Source organism: Rhododendron vialii, chromosome 9a (assembly GCF_030253575.1).
Source record: "Rhododendron vialii isolate Sample 1 chromosome 9a, ASM3025357v1".
Taxonomy (NCBI): Eukaryota; Viridiplantae; Streptophyta; class Magnoliopsida; order Ericales; family Ericaceae; genus Rhododendron; species Rhododendron vialii.
The window spans coordinates 13,895,529-13,917,711 of NC_080565.1; the positions used below are offsets into that span (position 1 = coordinate 13,895,529).

The 22,183-nt window shown below is 36.6% G+C and overlaps 2 protein-coding genes across 4 annotated transcripts; both read left to right on the forward strand.

Moving 5' to 3' along the window:
• Positions 1-1,551: 1,551 nt before the first annotated feature.
• On the forward strand, positions 1,552-9,324 carry LOC131301286 (transcription initiation factor TFIID subunit 15). 3 transcript variants are annotated; one of them, XM_058327486.1, is made up of 9 exons: positions 1,552-1,647; positions 2,383-2,515; positions 2,639-3,003; positions 3,129-3,323; positions 6,028-6,111; positions 6,638-6,719; positions 6,795-6,921; positions 8,786-8,842; positions 8,925-9,064. In XM_058327486.1, exons 1-8 carry the CDS (start codon positions 1,553-1,555, stop codon positions 8,812-8,814), a joined length of 1,110 nt encoding a protein of 369 aa, XP_058183469.1. In that variant the 5' UTR covers position 1,552; the 3' UTR covers positions 8,815-8,842; positions 8,925-9,064. The 3 variants fall into 3 exon arrangements, with proteins under 3 accessions (XP_058183469.1, XP_058183470.1, XP_058183468.1); XM_058327487.1 differs by having other exon boundaries at positions 8,786-8,834; positions 8,925-8,998; XM_058327485.1 differs by lacking the exon at positions 8,786-8,842 and having other exon boundaries at positions 8,925-9,324.
• A 5,575-nt stretch (positions 9,325-14,899) lies between these two features.
• On the forward strand, positions 14,900-20,413 carry LOC131301290 (BTB/POZ domain-containing protein At3g19850). Its single transcript, XM_058327488.1, is given in 4 exon segments — positions 14,900-15,069; positions 15,171-16,322; positions 19,753-20,116; positions 20,119-20,413. Coding segments are annotated over 4 exon segments (1,692 nt in total). The 5' UTR covers positions 14,900-15,006; the 3' UTR covers positions 20,232-20,413.
• Positions 20,414-22,183: the final 1,770 nt, after the last annotated feature.

Consider the following 22,183-nt stretch of genomic DNA (forward strand, 5'->3'; position numbering starts at 1 on the left):
GGGTCGCTCCCTCATTACTGGCGGTAATCGTTGGATGGTATATCGTATTATGTTTACAGCATGTTATATTATATACGAACTTGTTTATGATGTTGGTTACAGTTTAAGCCATGAAAAACTGAAGTTGTGATTTTGGTTACAGTTCAAGTCATAAAAAACTGAAGTTATGGTTCCTATTTCTCTTTGATAAAAAGAATTCCATGGTAGCTCATGTAACTCTGATAATTCATAATCTCACACAAGCAGTGGCTTATGTTATTGAAATCTTTCTTTTCAGGTAATCAAGATTAGAGAGACGGGCCGAGTATTAATATTATTATGCTGGTGATATGGTTATGTAATGAATAAAAAAAGAATGTAGCCTATGTTGATTTTAGCATAATGAATAAATCACTCTAAGTGATCGTTGATTATTAAAGAAGGCTTCTGTAAATGTCATGGTTATTTCTTTTAATAAAGAGTCAATAGAGGCCTTGGGTGAGACAAACTCACTGGCAGGTCACGATATTCAAATCAGCTGGATTTGGGTCGTGACAGAAAGATTGACAATTTGCCCAAAAGAATTCTACTCATTTTCTCACCCAAATTTGGAGAGACTCAAATCTATACCCTTTTTTTTCAAACCTTCTTTTCACTCTTATTAATTACAAGTGTGTCATTCAATAGTAGATTTGGGTAAAAATATGGGTTTAACATTGGAGATGCCTTACCCAAATCAAGTTTCTAACTCAAATTTCTATCCAAATTTGGATGAAAAAATGGGTAAGGATTGGAGATGCTGAGCCCACAAGTCCCCCTATTTATTTTGTAAGGTCTCAAGTCTATTTTAGAGTACCTTTGGATTTAGACAGTTTCATAAGATTTTAGGGTGCACTTTCCTCTTATAGGGTAAAGATAGATTACCCTAGCGTTGTAACTATTTCATTAGAAACCATAAAATTCAAAAATGTTTTTCCAAGTCTCAATTTTCTATTTTTGTGATTTGGAGGTTACTATGGGTTCAAAGTACATTATCAGCTTGTGAAAGAATGAAAAAAAACCTTTCTCAAGCTAAAAAAAGATATGTTAGCCCACTATAATTTAATGGTGTCAAATAGATTCCATCGAATTTACTAATGGCTATATCACAATAAGTGAATAAGGTTGTGTTTCGTTAAGTGTTCTTAAAATATAAGTACTTATTTGAAAATTTCAAACTTAAAAATAATGGTGCAAATAAGTACTTATTTTTTAAAAACCCTTAACGGAATATGGCCTAATTTGTTTTGAGACAAAGGGTATTTTGTAATTTCCTAAAAGTGAGCGGACAATTTATAATTTTAGAAACGTTGGGGATGATTTTGTTAATTTATCCCAAAAAATTACTCAGGGTGTTAATTAACGGCATTAAAAAGAAACAGGCAAGTCGGTTTCCCGTTAACGGCATTAAACGAGTAGCAGTTTCTAACTCATGGTGTTAAGTGCCACTGAGATATAATTAGAGGGTCAATGTGTAGTTTTCCAGACCAAACTGTCCCAATAGCACATCACCCTACTCATTCGCGAATTTCAGATGAAACCCGATCAATCTCTCTCTCTCTCTCTCCACGCCGCCCCTCTCTCCCTATCGTTTCTCCGTGGAGCCGGTTTCGCCGCCGCCCACACCAGGTATGCTCTCTCTCTCCGAACCCTAATCTCCGTTGCAATTTCTCCTACACGAAGTGTTCACAAATTTGAGATTGCTATTTTCAGTCAGAGTGTAATGACGCGAGTGCGAATCAGCTTCGGTTCGCGAAAGATTTATTCTTTTCCATGCTGATAGGAGAGTGGTCTTTTATCTTGACCGGAGGATCCATGTATGTTATGCCTGTCTCACAATTTTGGGGTTTGCTCCAATTGGGATAGCAAGGAAATTCCGTCCAAATTTTCATACAACTTTTTTCTATCTGGCTGCTTTGGTCAATTTTGTGTAAGTTATATTCCATTCTGGGCCTCACTCCGACATACCGAAGGCAGGAATCGGAGTGAGAGTTCATTAATTTACTGATTTCTATAAGCAGCGAAACATGGAAATAGGAGAGTGATTATTCCTTCTTCATTCCATTCTATTCCACCCTTCCCAGTATCTTTAACTGAACCAAAAAACTACTCCATACTCTTGGTGGGTTGATCTTGGTTGAGCCGGTGTCTTGTGGGACTGGCAATCTCTGTTCATTACCATTGTTGGTTTTAATCGTTGGAGCAACATGCGGCAGTTCGTTTGTTTTATATTAGTTTTTTCGGTATTTGAAGTTTTGGAATTTGTATTCCTTTCCAATTAGTTTAAGGTTCTGAAGTTTGTTGAGCTAGACATTTACGAACTTACATAGAGCTCAGTGCTAGAGTTGTCTTCTGAAATTACAGTAAATTAAGCATGATGGCAAGCTATTCAGGAAAAGGAGCCCCTTCAAATGGGTCTGTCTACATATGTAACTTGCCCCCTGGGACCGATGAAGATATGCTGGCGGAGTACTTTGGCACAATTGGGTTGCTAAAGGTATGTATCTTGACAGGTTATTCTTTGAATTTGTCCCTCCTATGTGGCTTTGCAGTTATTAATGCCATCTTGCAATATTTAGCAGCTGCTGACATATTTGTCGTTAAATGTGACTTCTAATAGAAAGACAAACGAACTGGGCGACCCAAAGTATGGTTATACCGAGACAAGGTCACAGATGAGCCAAAGGGAGATGCTACAGTGACATATGAGGATCCACATGCTGCACTAGCTGCTGTTGAATGGTTCAACAACAAGGATTTTCATGGAATGACTATAGGAGTTTTTATAGCAGAATCAAAGAGCAAAGATGATCACTCGTATAGCTCGGTAAATCATGTTGCAGATCCGAGTCTGGAGAGCGATTTTGGTGGACCTGAGGAAAGTGCCAGGGATTTGAATGAAATTGGTGGAAGAGGTAGAGGTCGGGGGGATGCTTCAGGGAAGGCATGGCAACAAGAAGGAGACTGGCAGTGTCCAAATACAAGGTCTGTGATATGATATTGGTGAGCAGCTCCTTCTTACTCTGTCCTCCTTTTTCTGGGCTGTTATGTTATATTTCAGTTTACACACACTATGAATATATCTTCCTGATGCTTCATATTGGTAGCAGTTGTACAAATGTAAACTTCGCGTTTCGTGGCGTATGCAATCGTTGTGGAAGTGCTCGACCTTCTGGTGGCTTTGGCAGCGGTGCAGGTGCTGGTGGTCGTGGAAGGGGCCGTGGTAGCCATGACTCAAGTGGGCCTGGCCGAGCACCTGGTGCTCCAGCTGGTCTTTTTGGTCCAAATGATTGGCCTTGTCCCATGTAAGGCTATTATTTTTGTCTTTAAGATTTATATTTTTTGGCAACTGTATTTTGATGATTTTTGGTAGCTGTGTTTTCTTTTCCTTTGCTTAATGTTGCCTAAGTTGGGCTTGGTCTTCTCCATAAATGGATGTCCTATTTCCACTCATTTGAATTTTTTTCGTAGGCGTTCTTTTTTTTGGGTTCTTTAAATGGTTCCGTTGCAAATGGCGAGATGTAGTAACAAGTATGGGAAATAAGGAGTAAAGAGAAGACCAATTGACGCGATACCTCAAAAAGAGAGGTAACTTAAGATTAGGAAAAAACATTTGTTGTTAATATCAAACATCAAGAATCAAGTACAGAGCGAGATAAAACCTAAATACTGAGCCATAATCAGAATAATTAATGGCAAACATGGTACGTTATTCATAAACTGGATACGCATCCAGCTGTATAGACCTGTACGGGTACTCGTAGGGCAACCATTTTGAACTACCTGTGGTTCATAGTTGAGAACCTAAGGCTTGCACACGGAGTACATAAGCGTGAAAAGAGAGAGAGAGAGAGAGAGAGAGAGAGAGAGAGAGAGAGAGAGAGAGAGAGAGAGAGAGAGAGAGAGAGAGTGGTTCCATGCTTGCTGATGGCAAAGCTCCTTTTCTTTTTTGCCACCTTTTGGGAGCATCTTCAAGGTGTCCTACGTATATTAGAAACGTGGATGGAAACTTATACTGCCACTGTTTACTTTTCTATTGCCTGGTTTCACATTTGATACTTTGAGGCAGATAGTTATTTCATGCACTGAAGTTATCAATCATTACACTCTCCATGTAATTTTAAGTGTCCATGATTCTTAGATTGATAACTAATCTCCCTATGATGTAAGAAGTTTAGCTTTCGGGAAAGAGTGATGGTGGTTGGGAAGTAGATAGAAATGCCCCTGACGCCTCATCTTGATTAATGTGGTGCCCAAGGTGAACTTCAGTTCTATTAAAAAGATAATCATTGCTTTAGCTTCAACATAACATGACTTGAGTTAACCTTGCAGAGGCTTTTAGAAAGCCATTCGGCAGGATTGGGCTGATTTTATAGAGCATGTACAGTTTTTTGTTGGAGGTGTAGTATGGTGAGATTTTTGGCGCAATGTGTGGTGTGAGGAAGCCTGACATTTCGGCATGATGTCTGTCATTTTGGGTAGCATTATAGTCCTGCATCTGGTGTCAGATTGTTTAAGGTTTTGAGAGTCTGGAGTGGTATGGAGCTTCGTTTTGTCCAAGGCATTCAATGTTGGGAGCTAGAGGCAGTTGGAAGTTATGTAAGCAGTTACACAGACGAAGGTCGATGGGGTAAGGGGTGAGATTGATGGATTAAGGAGGAATTTCCACCGTCAAAAATCATTTATCCTGTTCTGTTGTTGAAGTCTATTTAGAAATAATGGCAGTTCCAAGCAAATTATCCTTTTTTGCTCCCTTACGATGGTTTTAAATGTTTGACTAACATTGGTCATTTGGGAAATGGGTTCTTCTTTTGCCTAATTGGTTTTGAATGTTTAATCAACATGAGTTTATTGGTAATCTGTTGCGTGCCTTTTAGTTTAATGGCTTTTGTTATCTACTCTTTTTTAATGCACAAGTTAGGTTATGCCGCCTGGATGCTTTAGCTTTTGTTGATTGGGCTCATTGGTGTATTTTGAAGAGGGTCGCGAAGGAATGGATGGTGGCTCTGGTGTTTCATGAGGTGTGTTTAGAGAGTAACCGATGTAACTTCGAAGATTTGGGATGGCTGGCTCTCATAAGGCTGACCTTAAAACTCCAGTCAATCTATTTTTGTTGAAAGGGGAAGCGCTGGGACTCTTCCTTTTATTGGTGAACTTCGTAGGAGTGCTAAAACTTTCGCGTCTCTCTGATTTACAGGGGTGACTCCCCTTTGGAGCTGTATTGCTTTTTCAGTTAATAAAAAATAAAGAGGCGAATTGTCTTTTTTGTAGGCTTGTACCGTTGCTAATGAAATTACATTTACAATCCCAAGAAAAGGGAAAAAGAGAGGTGAATTATGTTTGGACTGGGATCTCCAGGCTTCTATGAACTTAAGCGGATTGATGTTGGCAAAGTTCTTCAACCTCATTATGTGTTCTTTGACTAAATATGTGAAGGACGCAGGACGGAGGGGTACCGCTCCCTTTTCTCGACATTTGTAGTTCGGACATGGAAGCTCGGTACCGGAGAGGGAAACCTTTCATATTTGCCATTTTTAGTGACATGATTTATGATAAAACTGCTGAGTTATTTTTCCCCTTCTAGGGTAATATTGTTTATTCATAGGAAGTTTATACTCCATTTTTCGTTGTATTTCAATGAATCTTCTTATCCTGGGTTCAGCACTGTTTCTAGATCATGCAATTTGGCGTAGGTTATTATGCGCTCAACATAGTTATATCGCTATGAAATCGAAGCAGATATTATAATTGACCTCTCATCTCGCATAATCCTTTCTGCTATTTGAATGGTATTTTGTTAGAGATACCATTGTTGTTCTTCGTTAATTTTTGGATTGGCAAATCTATTATTTGGTGTATACATAACATGCGAAACTGAGTTTTATTTCCTCTTGTATCTAGATGAATTCTGTGCTCCTGCTGATTCGTACAGAACTGGTTACAATAGACAACCTGATTCAATTCGTTGTCGTTAATGTTTCTTCTTATCCTTTTGGTTTGTTGCTGCAGGTGTGGAAATATCAACTGGGCAAAGCGCTTAAAATGCAACATATGTAACACCAACAAACCTGGTACCAATGAGGGTGGTGTGAGGTACTATGTGATTGCTATGATATCGCAGGGTAATGGTGTCGTACATGTTTGTCCTAAAAATCTTATTATTTTGCTGAAATAATCTACTTGTGTTGAGAAACTTACCACTTTGTAACAACATAAAAAGAATGTTTTTTAATGTTACCAGTGTTGGCTAATATGGATGGAATGTAGTGTTATTTGGACTTAAACATGCTCCTTCAGAATTTGAAAATATTGTGGTGTTTCTAACTTTTACGGAGTATGAACTTTTATGTCTTTGTAAATGGATGATTTTAGTGCTTTAAGTTGTAAAAGTGCCATTTTAAAGGATGAGAAAAATTCCAAAAGTACTATTCAGTTTGCCAGTGCTTTGACTTCAATCATGATCTGTAATTTTTTTTTTTTGTTTATGTCTGTAATACTTCATTGAGTTCTGCTACAAATATCGTGCATTAAGACATCTCATGGAAGTCTCCAGTCTTAGTGTTGAAATTACAAGTAGTGAGGATAAAAGTTACTGATACAGTTTTTTCTTGTTACATAGAGGAGGTCGGGCAGGTGGTTACAAAGAACTTGATGAAGAAGAAATAGAGGAAACTAGACGACGTAGACGAGAGGCTGAAGCAGTAAGATCAAATTGAAGTAAGAGTATATTACCTTGATTTAATTGTTCGAGACTTAATATTTCCATCAAATCCTAGGATGATGGTGAACTATATGATGAGTTTGGCAATCTCAAGAAGAAATTTCGAGCTAAAACACAACAACCTGAAGCTGGTCAGGTGCTTCCTGGAGTTGGGCGTGCAGGATGGGAGGTTGAGGAGCTAGGTATTCCTAATGGTTGCTTATTATTTGTAAGGAATTTGGTAGTTGTCAAAGGTTTTGGCAAATTTCTTCGTTAAAGGAACACCTATGGCTTGGACCATGTTTTTATGGCACTGTGCATGATTTGCCTTGTTTTAATTTCCTAACTAAGGTATTACTGATGCGGTTCTAGTTTTGTTTGAGGGTTTATGATTGGCATGGTCACAACATTGGTTTGTCTATATTACACTCAGCACATGGACACTACAACACAGAGAGAGTTCATCCTGTTATTACTTATTAGTAAATTGCACCCTTTTGTGAAATCAGCTTCTCGGGTATAGTTACTACTGCTTAACTTAGCATGTGCTGCTAATAATGAATCCACCTGAAATTACAGGAGATTAGTCTTGCATGTCATGTTGTTGTTGATGGATTGGTGGCTGCATGAAACCTCGAGGACTAGATTTAAGTAATAAGCTTCATGCATCAGAGGATTTGACATCTTTGCATTAGATCACACCACATGATTTGTGAAGATGTTAAATGTTAGAGACACTTAGGGTATGTTTGGTTCAATGGAATCAAAGTCGGAATTGAATGGTCATTCGAATGGCATACTTATTCCTATGTTTGGTACACGATTAAATGATGGAATGATCATTCTAAATGGAATCACTATTCACCTTAGTAAAGGAATTGTCATTCCACTAAAACAACAAAGGAATTGCCATTCCATTTCTTTGCCACACCAAAATTTACTATTGCCGCTCCAAAAATTACTATTGCCACTCCAAAAATTACTATTGCCACACCATTCCGTTGCGGATGAGAATGGCTATTCCTGAGCACAACCAAACTTGGGAATGAGAATGGATATTCCAATCTCATTTCATCCAATCTCAATTCCATTCCATCGAACCAAACGTACCTTTAGTTCCCTTCATCATGATTGTCTGGGTGGAGCCACATTGGGGTAAGTGGGGTTCACTTGACCCCGCTCACTTGCGAAAATTTTCTAATATGGTATAGATTTAAATTTTTCTTTACGAATTGGCCCCGCAGATATTAAAAAATTGCCCCACAGAACTCACTAAAATTACAAGTGTTGTCATTTCTCCAAATATTGCTTAGGTATTTGACCCCACCGTTTGATAATCCTGGCTCCGCCCCTTTGGGTATGCTTGGTTCAATGGAATCAATGTTGGAATGAATACTTACTCCGATGTTTGGTTCACCATTAAATGATGGAATGATCATTCCAAATGGAATTATTATTTACCTTAGTAAAGGAATTGTCATTCCACTAAAAAAAACTAAGGAATTGTCATTCCATTTATTTGCCACTCCAAAATTCACTATTGCCACATTGCCACTCCAAAAGTTACTATTGCCACTCCAAAAATTACTATTGCCACACCAAAATTACTATTTTCTCTCCAAAAACTACTATTGTCTCACCATTCCATTTCAGATGAGAATGGCTATTTGTAAGTACAACCAAACTTGGGAATGGAAAGGATATTCTAATCTCATTTCCTCCAATTCCATTCCAACCTCAATTCCATTCCATTGTCAATTCCATTCCCTTGACTAGAAACCAGATCCAACATGTCTTTCTGTTTAAAAATGAAGTATATTGTGTTGTAGTTACTCGGCAGATGGGGGGGCACTGGTTGCTGATGAGTCTGTTAGACTGTTTTATTCCTAGTGTTTGCTGGCTAAATGGCATGCAGAAGTTTTTTTGGTAACCACAAAGAAGTGTTAAATTGGGCTGGGGTATTTGGTTTTGAATTATTTTTTCTTTCAAGTCTTGGTGATACGGTGAAAATATCTTTGTGGTCTTGTCAAATCTCTGAAATGGTTGTTTTGGTTATGTTTTAAACAGGTTTGTCTTTCAGAATAGGCACGTTCTGATGTGAAGTTTTTTGGAACATGTAGTAACGTAACGTAATGAGGCCACTATGTTTATTGAACCCTTTTTTATGGGCTTTGGGTTTGAGTAGCGGACATGGATATTGTTTCAGGGGGGAGTGACAGAGATGGAAGAGAAAGAAGCAGAGACAGGGGAATTGAAAGCAGCAGGAATCGAGAACGAGATTATAGAGATAGGCCCCGCAGCAGAAGTCGAGACAGGGATAGCAGGAAAAATCGAGAAAGAGAGTATGACTACGATCGTGAGAGAGACTATGGGCGAGACAGAGACCGTGATCAGGACAGGAGCAGGTATCGTTACTGAAAAAGGTGTGGAAGTTGCAGAAAACTGCATCAGTTTAGTAGGAAGGTGGCACTTGTATTGAACCTAAGATTGCGTTGCTCAGGATTATCAGATTCCTTTTTGTATTTTTATGTTATGTGCTTGATTTTTCGGGATACTTTGATTGATGTCATTTGAGGTTTCTTGTTATTGGAGCTGAATTGGGGAAATGGGGATTGCAGTCTTGGCGGGGGGGTGGGGTTGTGCGTGTGTGTTGTGAAGAAGCTCTGGTTTTTCTTTTCTGGAATGGGTAGTTAATTTTTCTCTATCCAATTAGTTTAAAGGATGCAGGTTGGGATTTCGGTGATTGCTCTTCCTTTTATCGTTTAACCTTTTGATTAAGCAGACGGTGATCTGCTTGCGGAAATGATGATCTCCGGTGGCGTTTGCTTTCTTTTTGTTTTTTTGTTTTTTTTCTTTATTCCCTTTGGTCCGGTACTGGTGGCAGATTTCCTTGAGATATTCTATTAATCACTTTCTGGTGGCCAAGGTCTGAAATTATTTTCCCACTATTTTCCGTAGCGATGCCTATTCCTGTCTGTTGGGATTTCCCGTTTTGAGGTTTTTGTATGTTGCAGAAACTCCTACGTAACCATTTAGTCTGGCTCTGATTTTGCAGCTTTTAGAAATGTTTCTCATGTACTCTTTTTATCTTTTTGGAAAATGGTACTCGGCACAAAACAACAGCTTGAAGTGGCTCCGGGTTCAAGTTGATTTGGTTAAATTAAAAATGTGTGGTGTATTTGGGCTTGAATTTACGGGAGCTATATTATTTTTTTCAACAAATTCTGTCGTGGAGTATGGAAATTGATTTCTACACCCTAATTGAGGCACTCTTTTTTTCTTCTTCTTCTTGTCTTTTAACAGGTGAATTTATGAAGAGTCCCTAAAATTGGTTAAAAGTGTATACATGCAGGGACAAAAAATAAGTGCTTGAATCAATTAGAGGAGTGTAGAAATGAATTTCTATGGAGTATATTTTATATTGGTAACATAAGAACCACCGCATGACAGGACCACATTGACCCGACCCATGCAATGTAAATCTACTAGGGAACTAGCACAACAATTCACCGCCACATCCTCTCACTTAAATCCCGAGTGCCTCCGAAGGGAATTGAACTCTGTCATGTTGCAGGCCCAGGTCCACCTTTACCACTGGCCAACCCAAGGGTGGGCTCATGGATGGCATTCTTTGGAACAATGCTACAAACGCAACTTTAAAACACAACTCCGAATACAAGAGTTGTTTGATGTATATGGGTCCAAATGCATCGAAAGGCTATGGACGTAGTTGTGTTCAGAGTTATGTTTTAAAATTGTGTTTGTAAACTTTTTGATTTCTTTAATCAATGGCGACTCCAAAAATTTATAATATGGTGTTCATAAATTACCTTAATTCTACTAGCTGATCTATTAATCAATAATACATGTACAAAATCTCATATAGTGGTATACATAGTGCGGTTAAAAAATATAACTTATATTCTAAAAAAATAAACTACGAGGCAAAATAAGAACTTAAAAATATATACTACCTCTGTCCTTAAATAAATGTCTAGACCGCAAACTTAGGCTTCTAAAAAGATGCATTTGTTTTGTTAAAAAAATTAATTTTTCACAAATCAATAGATATTAATGAGTTCTTTCAAATTGTGAACAAAGTTTGAATTTTTTAATGAAAAAATTGCATGTTTTTAAAGGCTTAGGTTTGTGGGCCGAACATTTATTTAGGGATGGAGGGAGTACTAACTTTTAACAAAAATTTTATTTTTTTGACAGTTGTCGTATTGCATAGTAGACAGAGGCAAAATTTTACAGTTATCCTAGATGAGTTTTCATATTTTATGCCAACGTTTAACCAGCGTATTAATCTACTAGAACCCTTTTGAAAGAAATTGTAGCGAATGTGTTTAGACTGACCTCGAAAATATGTAGTTCTTTAGGATGACATGATGAAAATTTCTATCGTAATCTTAAATTCAAAGGAATATCATCCTAATTAATGGGGTTTGCAATGTAGTTAAATTTTTTTCAAGCTTTGTCAGTATTTTTTAAAGCTAACTAGAGATTTAAAAAAAATTACAGTAGTTATTGTCATGAAGGCGAAGTTAACACATATAGACTATCAACAATAAAGATGACGAGATAATACTTATACCAATACATTCTCTCTTTTTTCTCTTTCTTTTCTCATTTTTTTTCATTATGATTATGAGCTTTATTTGAGGTAATGTGTTAAGTGTTAAAATATGAATTACCTAGATTGATAAGCTGTAATGGGGTTGTGATTGAATGTTCAATTGATTTTGGATTGGGTGTTCATTTTATATTTGAGTTTGGTGTTTAAGACTTTTGAATTGGGTGTTATTTGAGTTTGGTGTTCTAAGAAAAACATCCCATAATTTTTACATGTATTCTAAGCAAAAAAAAATTTGTTAGGATATTTAGTTGACCATAGCATGTATGCTCTACATAGAACCGCCAGTGTGAAAAATAATAGAATTTTTTTTTCCTTGGAGTTGGATTCTCAAAAGCAAGGGTCGCATTAATGATCGAAAATGTTCATTTTAATATTTTATAGAGTTCGTTGAGAATATTAACATTTCTTTTCTTTTCTCCTAGGGTATACCCTTTGTAGACTATATATTTGGTTAGTTTTTTTTTTTTTTTTTCTATTTCAAATTGATTTACCCAAAAAGAAAAAGAAGAATTTTAGCAGTGTCAAAAATTATGAAAAATCGGATGTTCATCAATATGTATTCAAAATGAATTTATCTATCATAAATTTGATGGATTTAATTCAGCGTGGCAGAACCTATTTTAGAATGATAAATGTTACAAACATGTATTAACCGAAATATGATCTTTATGATTTTAAACATGGTTATTGTTCTCAACAAGCTCCATAAAATGAACATTTTTGACCAATAACGTGACTTGTGCCAGAAAAATGAGAACTTCATGGTGCGGTTTCCAACAAGGGATTGCCATGAATCCAACTCCTACGTACACTCCTATCGACCACTCCCCGACTACTCATCTTTCACATATGTGTCGATTCCACACATTTAATTGTAAAGTCGGCCCTACACATTATGAGAGATAAGTGATCGATAAGAATGTACGTAAACTTATTTGTTTTTCATTCTTGTATGTCAAATTAGCACAAAAAAACATTGCAAGTGGAGATGCTAGCTCCATCTCTCTCTCTCCTATATCCATTCCCAAGATGAGAAGCCTACCCAATTGTTGAAGCGGGGCCCCCTGGATTCACATGTACCGCATGAGAACAAAGGAAAGGGAATTTGGGAGGTTGGATACATGACAAAGGAGTACCTGTTCATTGGAAGCAAAGCCTTCTTGACTTCTCAGAGAGGGTGTGTCCACCAGCATCAGACAAAAGAGTGCAGCTATAGACATACACTATGTATATACGCACTCTAGACTCGTCTCAAGTCTTACAAAAATAGATTCAAGTCGCTTATTTTGTTTAAAATAATTTGTTCACGAACTCTGTAAAAAGTTAACTCAATCCAACTTCGGTAAAAACGTTTACAAAACATCCACTTTTGCTACAGAATTCAGGCTTGAATTCTAAAGCAAAATTGAATGTTTCGTAAATGTCTTTATCGATATCGGATTGAGTTGAGTTTTTATACGAGACGGATCTAAAGTGCGTATGTACATGAATGTATGTACCCATATACTTTCAGGAGACAAAATTCGCTTCCAAAATTTTCTTTTGCATTCTCTGTACCGACTCTCTCTCTCTCTCTCCTCTTCCTTTTTTCTGCCTATTTTCCATAACTTTCCAAAAACATCCCCTTTTGATGATTAAGAGGAGAATAGTTAAAGAACCTTTTTCAACTACAAGTTTTTTTTTGGGTAACGAAGAGTGGTTTTCGGGCAAGTTTACGCGCACTACAAGACTAATTTCTCCAGCCCCCACCAGCCTTTGCTAACCCAAAGGGTTTTTACGCATGAGGTGGCCCAAGGACTTTTCGCAATACAAAGAAGTCGAACATGAGATCTCGGGATGATAAGCCACTCCATCCTGACTGACCAACGACTAGTTGTGGAGTAGTATTTCTTTTTGGAAGGCGATAAAGCAAAATTTTATAAATTCCACCCCGTTGATGGACTCTTGATTGATCTCAAGTCTCAACCATGTGACGCTCATCTATCGTTTTTCTATGGATGAAGATGATAGTTGACAACTATTGTTACGTGCATCAACAGAAAAATAATGGCAAAGTCCACTTTCATCCTATGTGGTTATCGTCATGTGCGGATATCCCCTCAAGGTTCAAAACTGACCACATAACTTATATGTGGTTTTGAAAATGTGCGGATAGACCCCATGCTGTCATGTTTTCCATCAATATTAACGGAGGTGTATCTCACACGCCTCTAGAATGCAATCTGAGTCGTTCATAATGTATTAAATAAAGAATAGAGTATCTCTGTAAAAAATCATCACGATCAGGCATCAATAACCCAGTGATCTAATTTTTAGTAAATTCAAATTTGAAATTTTAATTTCATAACAAAATCGATTCGACCATAAGCTTTTCATTTTTTGATTGACTTGAATTTTGGTATAGATGTAGTACTTGTCAAAATTTACAATATCAATTGTTTGGATTCAATTTTTGGTATAAGGGATGGCGTGGTTAGATTTAAAAGAGAAGAAGAATCAAGAGACATGATGAGGGTATATCGGTCTTTTAATGTTGTGTCCGTTAATATGGATGGAAAATATGACGGTAGGGGGTCTATGTGCACATTTTCAAAATCACAGGTAGGTTATGTGGTCAATTTTGAACCATGAGGGGAGTATTCGCACATGGCGATAACCACATGGGGTCAAAATGAACTTTACCCAAAAATAATACTAGTAGTATTAAAAACAATAGGGCATGGTTTGGCAGGAAAAGTAAGTTTTGTTAATAATGGTAGCTAATGAAATGATTGTCAAGTCGTAGACATCATATACTAATATTCAATACTCATATAGTCATAAGCATTTTAGAGGAATTGAAAACTTACTAACTACAATTAACAAACTTGACCTTCGCCGAGTAAACAAAATCTAATACTACTAAAGAGGGAAGTTGAAAAGATATTAGAGTCAAAATAATAAGTCAAACTTTAAAAATGTTTACTAACTGTGAAAATATGTCAAGAAAATGTTAACTTTATTTAGGCTTATTTTGGTCTAATAGCTTTTTTTTTTTTTGTTGTTGTCCTTATTCAATTTTTTTTTTTTTTGTTGTTGGTTTATACTAATCTAAACAAAACATTAAATTTATGCTGTTAATAGCCCGTGTCCTGCGCGGGCACCTCCAATTTGTCTGCGGGGAAAAAAATAGAAAAGCACGGCTGTGATTTTGTTGGGAATAAATCCTTAGAAAGGATCTTGTGTGAAACGGTGACTATCACCTGTAGTGTTGACGTGATTTTACTAACAATAATGCTATACGTAGTACATACTTAAACTTTTTACCACACCACAACCATTTTTGTGATTTTATTGATCTGGTCTACTCGACGAGCTCTACGAAGTGAACGTTTCCGATTATCAGAACGAGATCGAAGGAGGCCCTGCAAGGCCGGGACAGCACCATGCTGTCCCTCACTCAAGGGCACAGCACGGCCCCTCAGTCCACAGAAGAATACAGTACACATATAGTATATTAGAGAGAAACTAGTAAATAACATTGAACAGTTTTCTTTGTTTGTTTTGTACTAATAATACGAAAACAAACAGAGAGAGTGTTTCTTTCCCTTTTCTTTTCTTTTTTTTTTCTGGTGTTTCATTTCAATGTATGTGAAACAACCTGAGAGACATGGCAGAGCTCTGTGATTTGCAAGTCCATGTAAATAGTCATCACACATTCTTTGTGAATGAGGTAAGCAATAACTATTATTCCAATTCCATTGATCACTTTATTTACACTCACTCCTTCAATTCAACCAACACCCAATTGACTCTCACTTCTAATTTTCTTAGGACATCATTTCGAAATTCTCGGGAAAGTTGAGGAGGATCATAAAGCAAGAAAAGAGAAGAATCCAGATCAGGAATTCGGGCATCGAAATAGTCGATTTCCCCGGAGGCCCGTACGGGTTCGAACTGGCATCAAGATTCTGTTACAACCGTGGAAGAATCACAATCACGGTATCAAATGTAGCTCTCCTCCATTGCAGTGCTCTGTTTCTTGGAATGACGCAGAAAAATGGAGCCTCCCCAAACCTCTTTGAGAAAACAGAGGATTTTCTCCAAGGCATGTTTTATTGGTCTTGGAATGACGTAATCACTTGCCTCAAGAGCTGTGAATCGTTCTTTTCCTATGCGGAATCTTCCCCATCTGATCTCATTCAAAAGATCATGAATTCTCTCTTAGCCAAAATTGCTCAAAACTCTGATGTAAATTTGATCACTTCATCATCTTCTTCTTCATCTTCCCCAGATACCCCTGCATCTGGTATCACCAGATCAAACTCAAACTCAAGCAAGAAAACATGGTGGTTTAATGACTTGACCATTTTACCCCCACAAATCATAGAAAGCTTAGTCAAGACACTAGGGGGCTATGGGAGTGACAACAACAGCCTGGTCCTCACAAGATTCCTCCTCCACTACCTGAAATCATCACCGGTTAAGAAAACCAAGAAGAAATCATCAAGTTCTGGTGATGGGTATTTTGGGAATATTGCAGATACAGCTGTCCATGGGGTGATTAGGATGGGAAAATCCTCATTTACATGCAGAGGGCTGCTTTCAGTTCTGAGGGTTGTTTCTGGTTTTGGGCTGAGTAGAGAGTGCAGGTTTGGGCTTGAGAGGTTGATTGGTGGGACACTTGATGAAGCCACACTTGATGACTTGTTGGTTTCTTCTTCTTGTGGGGTTGGGGGAGGGGGTGTGGTCTATGATGTGAATCTTGTGGTGAGGTTAATTAGGGTTTTTGTCCATGAGAATAATAATAATAAGGAAGTGGTGAAGATGAAGAAGGTGGGGAGGTTGGTTGACAAGTACTTGGGGGAGATAGCACCTGATCACAATTTGAAGATTGCAAAGTTTCTTGGAGTTGCTGAGAGTTTGCCTGATTTTGCTAGGGATTGCTTTGATGGAGTTTACAGAGCTATTGATACCTATCTCCAGGTGATTCTTCGAAATTCCAGCTGCTTAATTCTTCCTCTGTACCGATGATTACTTGGTCAATCGCAGGATCATGTTTAATTAATGATTCTCTTGTTTAGAGTTCCTCGCATAATGCTGCGGTAGAAAATCACTTCATACACTGTGTGCACACGGTACGCCCAAAGATTGTTACAAAGGAGGATCTCTGATGCATTTTTTTTCTTGTATTGCTGTAGATTTCTACAAAGAATTTAATTCTATCACTGACTCATTGAGAACGTGACCGCGATGGAATTTTAGGAAATTTTTTAACAACTAAGAAATGATTTTAACAGACAATAAATGGGTCACATCAACCATTTTATTGTATTTTCCGTCAACGTTATTTCATTTTAGTGAAAAAGGCCGGAGTCGATCAGTAGAGCTAATGATATGTATGATGTATCACGAGGTTATTTTTTAACTATATATATATATATATATATATATATATATATATATATATATATATATATATATAGTAGGGAGTATTTTTTATATCAAGATTGATTTCCTAATAGGATTTTCATCGAAACCCCTGTAAATAAATGACAACAAATTCCAGCTTGGACTTACGAGTCACGCTAGAGGATTTTTTAGTGTTTGTTACAACTTTTTAGGTGAATATATTTAGAATTTTTCTTTTTAAAATTGGTGAGAAGCTGCTGTTTGAGGTTGTTTCTAGCTAGTACTGGGACGAAAACCATCTTAAATAAGTAGTAAGTTGGTAATTCAAAAGTACCACACACCCATATCGTAGAACTTCATAAAATAAAATAATTTCATACTTTCCTTCTTGTATATATGTATACATCTCTCTCCCTTGCTCTTTCCCTTTTCAGCTGTGCTTTTGGAAGGTTTTGTTTATGCCATTCTGACCGCAACAAGGTCTGATATAATCAAATACTTACTTCAGAATAACATTCAATAATATTACTACGGTTATTACATCGGTCCACCACATGTGAGTACGTAGTATACGATATGCAAGTCTGTGAAAGAGAACGGATCTTATTGAGTTCTTAAACAGATCGAATTGTAACTATTTCAATGATCGAAATTGTTTAGGTTTTTTAGAACTCGTCAAGAACATTATGTTGTTGTTGTTGTTATCGAGTGCAGGGCTTTGAGGTTATTTAACTCTTTCATCCAACCGTAAAAATTAATCGTTCATTCTTGATTACATTCTTTCTTCCCCTCCAAAATATAAATAATCTAATAATACATGGAATCTCATCTACTAGTATAGTACCATTATTGGAAGAAAAGAAACCTATTAGTACATGTTTTATTTACTTTATTCAAAGTTGACCTCATTCAAAATAAAACATTGACCCAACATGATGCAAATATTAGACTAATTAGAGTAATTCTTTTTCATTATTAATAAACCTCCACGCCACTTTTAGAAGGAATTTAAAAAAAAAAAAAAAGTAAAAAAAGACATACTCCATCCATAACGCAATCCAGCAAATCATCATACGAAAAACATTTGGTAATGACAATCTTTCTCTGTCTTTAGGATGATTTTTTTCAACATCAGTTCCTAATTTATTTATATTTTCGTAATTTTTCTTATTGAGACGAGTAATCTTAAAATTTTTAAGAAAAACTAAATCGTTTAATTATATATCTATAATAGTCATTGTCTTAAATAATAAATATATAGTATTATTTGTAAGAATCTAGCTCCTTCGTAGTTAGATTGTAGAGAAGTCTCTGCAGTTGCATCTCAGTTGTTCATCTCGACAACCAATATATGGTTCAAATTTTCAAAAAATTCTTCACGGGAAGAATCGAGTCTTTCTAGGTAGAATCCACTCATTCCAATAAAAATATTTAACAAATCTGAGCTATTAAAAAATATTTTTGAATAGCCAAAATTACACGAACGGCGTTTTTCAACCCAACCGAGTGAAGCCAAATTCCATTTGTAGTAGGTTCCTTTACCGTTCGGTGGGCGAAGAAGAGGGGAACGGGCCTTGGGAGGATTAGCTAATCCGGGTTCACTTTTATCCGATGTTAGGTTTAACCTTTTACACCAGACTGCATGTCGGGTGAATTAGCTAAACTCACCCATCCACCCACCACCTTCGTTAGCTTATCCGGGCAGGCACAATTACTGGCGTGCCCCTCAAACCTCGGTGAACTCTTTTGTATTCTCCTTATCCTTACAAGGATTATATGAGGACAACTACGTAAATTATCACATTATTTCCGCCACTGTTATGAATTTATTTTAACTATCAAACAAAACTCTTCTCATTCCTTATCCAAAAAAAAAACCACTCTTGTCATTTAGTTTGTCATTCTTAACTAGGGGTGTGCAAAAATTCCGCGGACCCGACCCGAAGGATTTTTGATTGAACATGTGGTTAGGACGGGTGCGGATTTACTTTTTGTTAAAAATCAGATTTTGGTTTGGGGTTCAAATTGATGAGTTCCTTACCCGTGGAGGTCGGACCCGACCCAACCAATCTGACCCAAAGTAAGGAATCGGGCTTGCGGACAATTCTACCACCTGTGCGGTTCGATTTACGGATCCCAAAATGTTCTACCTGACATAGTCGGGGTTCGGGTCAAAACCGACCCGTCCACACCCCTAGAATCTTAACTGTATCCAGCTCTTATCCTTGTTATTTGGATCCGGGGCTCTGATGCCCAGGGCATAGTAGCCCCTACCCAGCATGGTAAACGACACTGTTTAGTTTTAAAAAAAAATCCCTAACCATCAACTTGCAATCTTATGGAGCAGAAATGTGATTATGAGAGCTTTAGAGACAAAATTTGATTATGTCTTTTTAGAATAATATGATCAGAATAATAAGATCTTTACACCCATACAAACGGATTAAAAATTAAAGTACTTAATTTTTTAATATATAAACAGTCTAAAAAAATTAAGTGTGAAAATTGAATCGGTGCAAAAATCTTGTTATTCTGATCATATTAACAAGATCTTTGCACCGATTCAAATAAGATCTTTGCACCGATTCAAATGAAATGAAAATTTACATACTTAATTTTTTTGAGACGGTTTATATATTAAAAAATATAGTTAAAAAATTAAATACTTTAATTTTTAATCCGTTTGTACGGGTGTGAAGATCTTATTATTCTAATCAAATTATTCTAAAGAGACATAATCAAATTTTGTCTCTAAAGCTCTCATAATCACATTTCTGCTCCATAGGATTGCAAGTTGATGGATAGGAATTTGTTTTTTAAACCAAACGGTGCCGTTTACCATGCTGGGCAGGGGCTACTGTGCCCCCGGCCAGCAGAGCCCCCGGATCCTTTTTATTTACCCCAAAACCTTATTTGCCCGTCCAACGAGCCGGGTTAATGTCATCTTTCCCAATCTGTCTCTGTACATATATTAGTAGTAATTTCTGAATCTCGGTATTTGCAGTCTCACCCAACACTTTCACTAGACGAGAGATCAAGAATATGCAGATGTCTTAATTACGAGAAGCTAAGCCTGGAAGCATGTAAAGACCTCGCCAGAAACCCCAGAATTCCTCCTCGGATCGCCGTGCAAGCACTGGCTTCCCAGCACCCCCTTATAATTACCAATTTACCCCCCACGAAAACAGATTTTGATCAAAATTACTACTACTACGAAACTACTCCTACAGTCTCGCCATTGATTAGCAACAGTATCCATGAGGAGGTGGTGTACAAAAGGGTAAATTCCTACCTAGAAGAAGGGGAGGAGGAGGATAATAAGAAAGAAGAAGATATGAAACGAAATCTGCAGAGGATGCAGTGGAGAGTTGTGAGAGAGAGTGTAGAGAGATGAAGGGTAAGATGACTAGGATTGTCAAGAATACTACTACTGACCCTCCTCGTGTTTCTTATAATTACAGAGGACTCCCCAGACTCTGCTGATCTCTCTCTCCCCCCCTCCTCTCTTTTTTTTTAAACTGTAAAAGATTGGTTTTCTATTGTTTGTTTTTATTTTTGTAGTTAGAGTTGTGATTTGATTGTACTTTTTTGATAAGGTGATAATGTTGTACTTTTTATTTTATTTTATTTTTATGTGAACACTCAAATTTTTATAGTCCACAAAATGCAAGTTGTTTCATTGCGTATTTGCATTACAAGGATTATTTGAGGACCACTACAAAAATTCTCATACAGTATTAGTACTATTGATTTATCCACCACTCTTATTCATTTATTTCAACTACCCGACAAAGCTCTTTTCTATTAGAAGATGATGGAGAACATTGTTTCAGGAGCCCTGAATTTTTTATTGGACTGTGTTATCTAGTCGAGTTATTGCCTTGCGTTTTCACTTTCTTTTTTTCGGAGAATACATGATTTTCTTATGTAATGTATTTAGAAATACTGTATCTCTTTGAATAAACCCACTATTTAGGAGGCGCAAAAGCCTACTCCCAATTACTTTTAAGTTGTGAACACCAAAGGAAAATGGTGAGTATCTTCATTTTCTCTACTTATATATATATATTTTTTTATTACTAAGCGGTGGAAGAATAGAAGCATTTCAATAACATTACACGAACATATGCCTATAATCACACCAAGCCAACTTATAGCCCATCAAGGGGACAAAAACAGGGGAGGATCCCGTCCAGTTTTGGACCAACCAGTCCGGTTTAGTTTTGGATCTTTTCTGGGTCCTTCCTGAGCTCACAACAATGATCGAAACTGTTCATTTTTAGAGCTCATTGACCTTGCCAAAAATTACGTTGACCGGATATTATTTAATACGATTTCCAAATGCATTAAGTTTGTAATAAAAAAGTATGCAATACTGGATTGTAACCTATTTGACACAATTATTTGAAGATCAATGCATTTCAATATCATATCAAACGATTTTCAATCAACATAATTTTTGACGTGATCAATGTTCTCGACGAGCTCTAAAACATGAACGGTTGATCATTTTTGTAGATCCAGGAAAGACCAACAAATGGTCCAAAACTGGACCACACTGGTTGAAAGGGAAACTGGACGGGTTCCTCCCAAAAAAAACCGAAGACACAAAAAAAAAAAAAAAAACATTATTAGTAATGACAGTTTAAAAAAATAAACCGAAGACACAAAAACAAAAGAAAAGATTCGTTTTAAAGATCATTCAGAATGAAGCCTTCTAACTAATCACTCTTGTACTTTAGATAGATCATTGCTCTTACATGATCAATGATTTTATCTGGAGAATATTAATTGTGGATCATTTTGTGGGGATCAAAGTATCATTATTATTAGTAATGACAGTTTAAAAACTTAGACAGACACACAGACAGACAGTTTAAAAACTTAAGTCCTCATCTATATAGCCCTAGATACTTAAATAGGGGTTCTCCTCTATATACACACACACGTCCTCATCTTTAATGGGTTTAAAACATTATCTTTTCATCTTCAACTTCAAATAAATCCTAAATTACTCTCTCTCTCTCTCCTAATCTTTCAAATCTTTCTATCTCCTTATCTTTTTTAATTATCCCAATTCTCTTTCCAATCTTTCAAACCTTTCTTTCACCTAATCTTTGGAATTCTTTTTCTTTCCTAATCTTCCCCTAAACTCTCAAAACTAAATACAAACATGATAAATTTATGGAATATGAAAATGTTGACAAACAACTAACAACTTTTTTCACTTTTGTCTTTATTTGAATTTTTTTCGCGTTTGTTCGTTTTGCGCCAATTTTTTTTGACTTTTTGATTCATCTCATTGAGGTGAATCGGAAAAGTAAAAAAAATTACTTTTACTCAAATATTTTAAACAATGACCACTTTTAAGTAAACTTTTTTCTTTTTTTTTTTTTTTACTTTTTCTACTTAAAAGTGGTCATTGTTCAAAATAT

Coding starts and splice junctions, on each gene's coding strand:
- LOC131301286 (XM_058327485.1), top strand. CDS start 1,553: ATGAAACCCGATCAATCTCTCTCTCTCTCTCTCCACGCCGCCCCTCTC. Junction 1,648..2,382: donor TTCGCCGCCGCCCACACCAG/GTATGCTCTCTC, acceptor CTGAAATTACAG/TAAATTAAGCATGATGGCAA. Junction 3,004..3,128: donor TGGCAGTGTCCAAATACAAG/GTCTGTGATATG, acceptor TATTGGTAGCAG/TTGTACAAATGTAAACTTCG.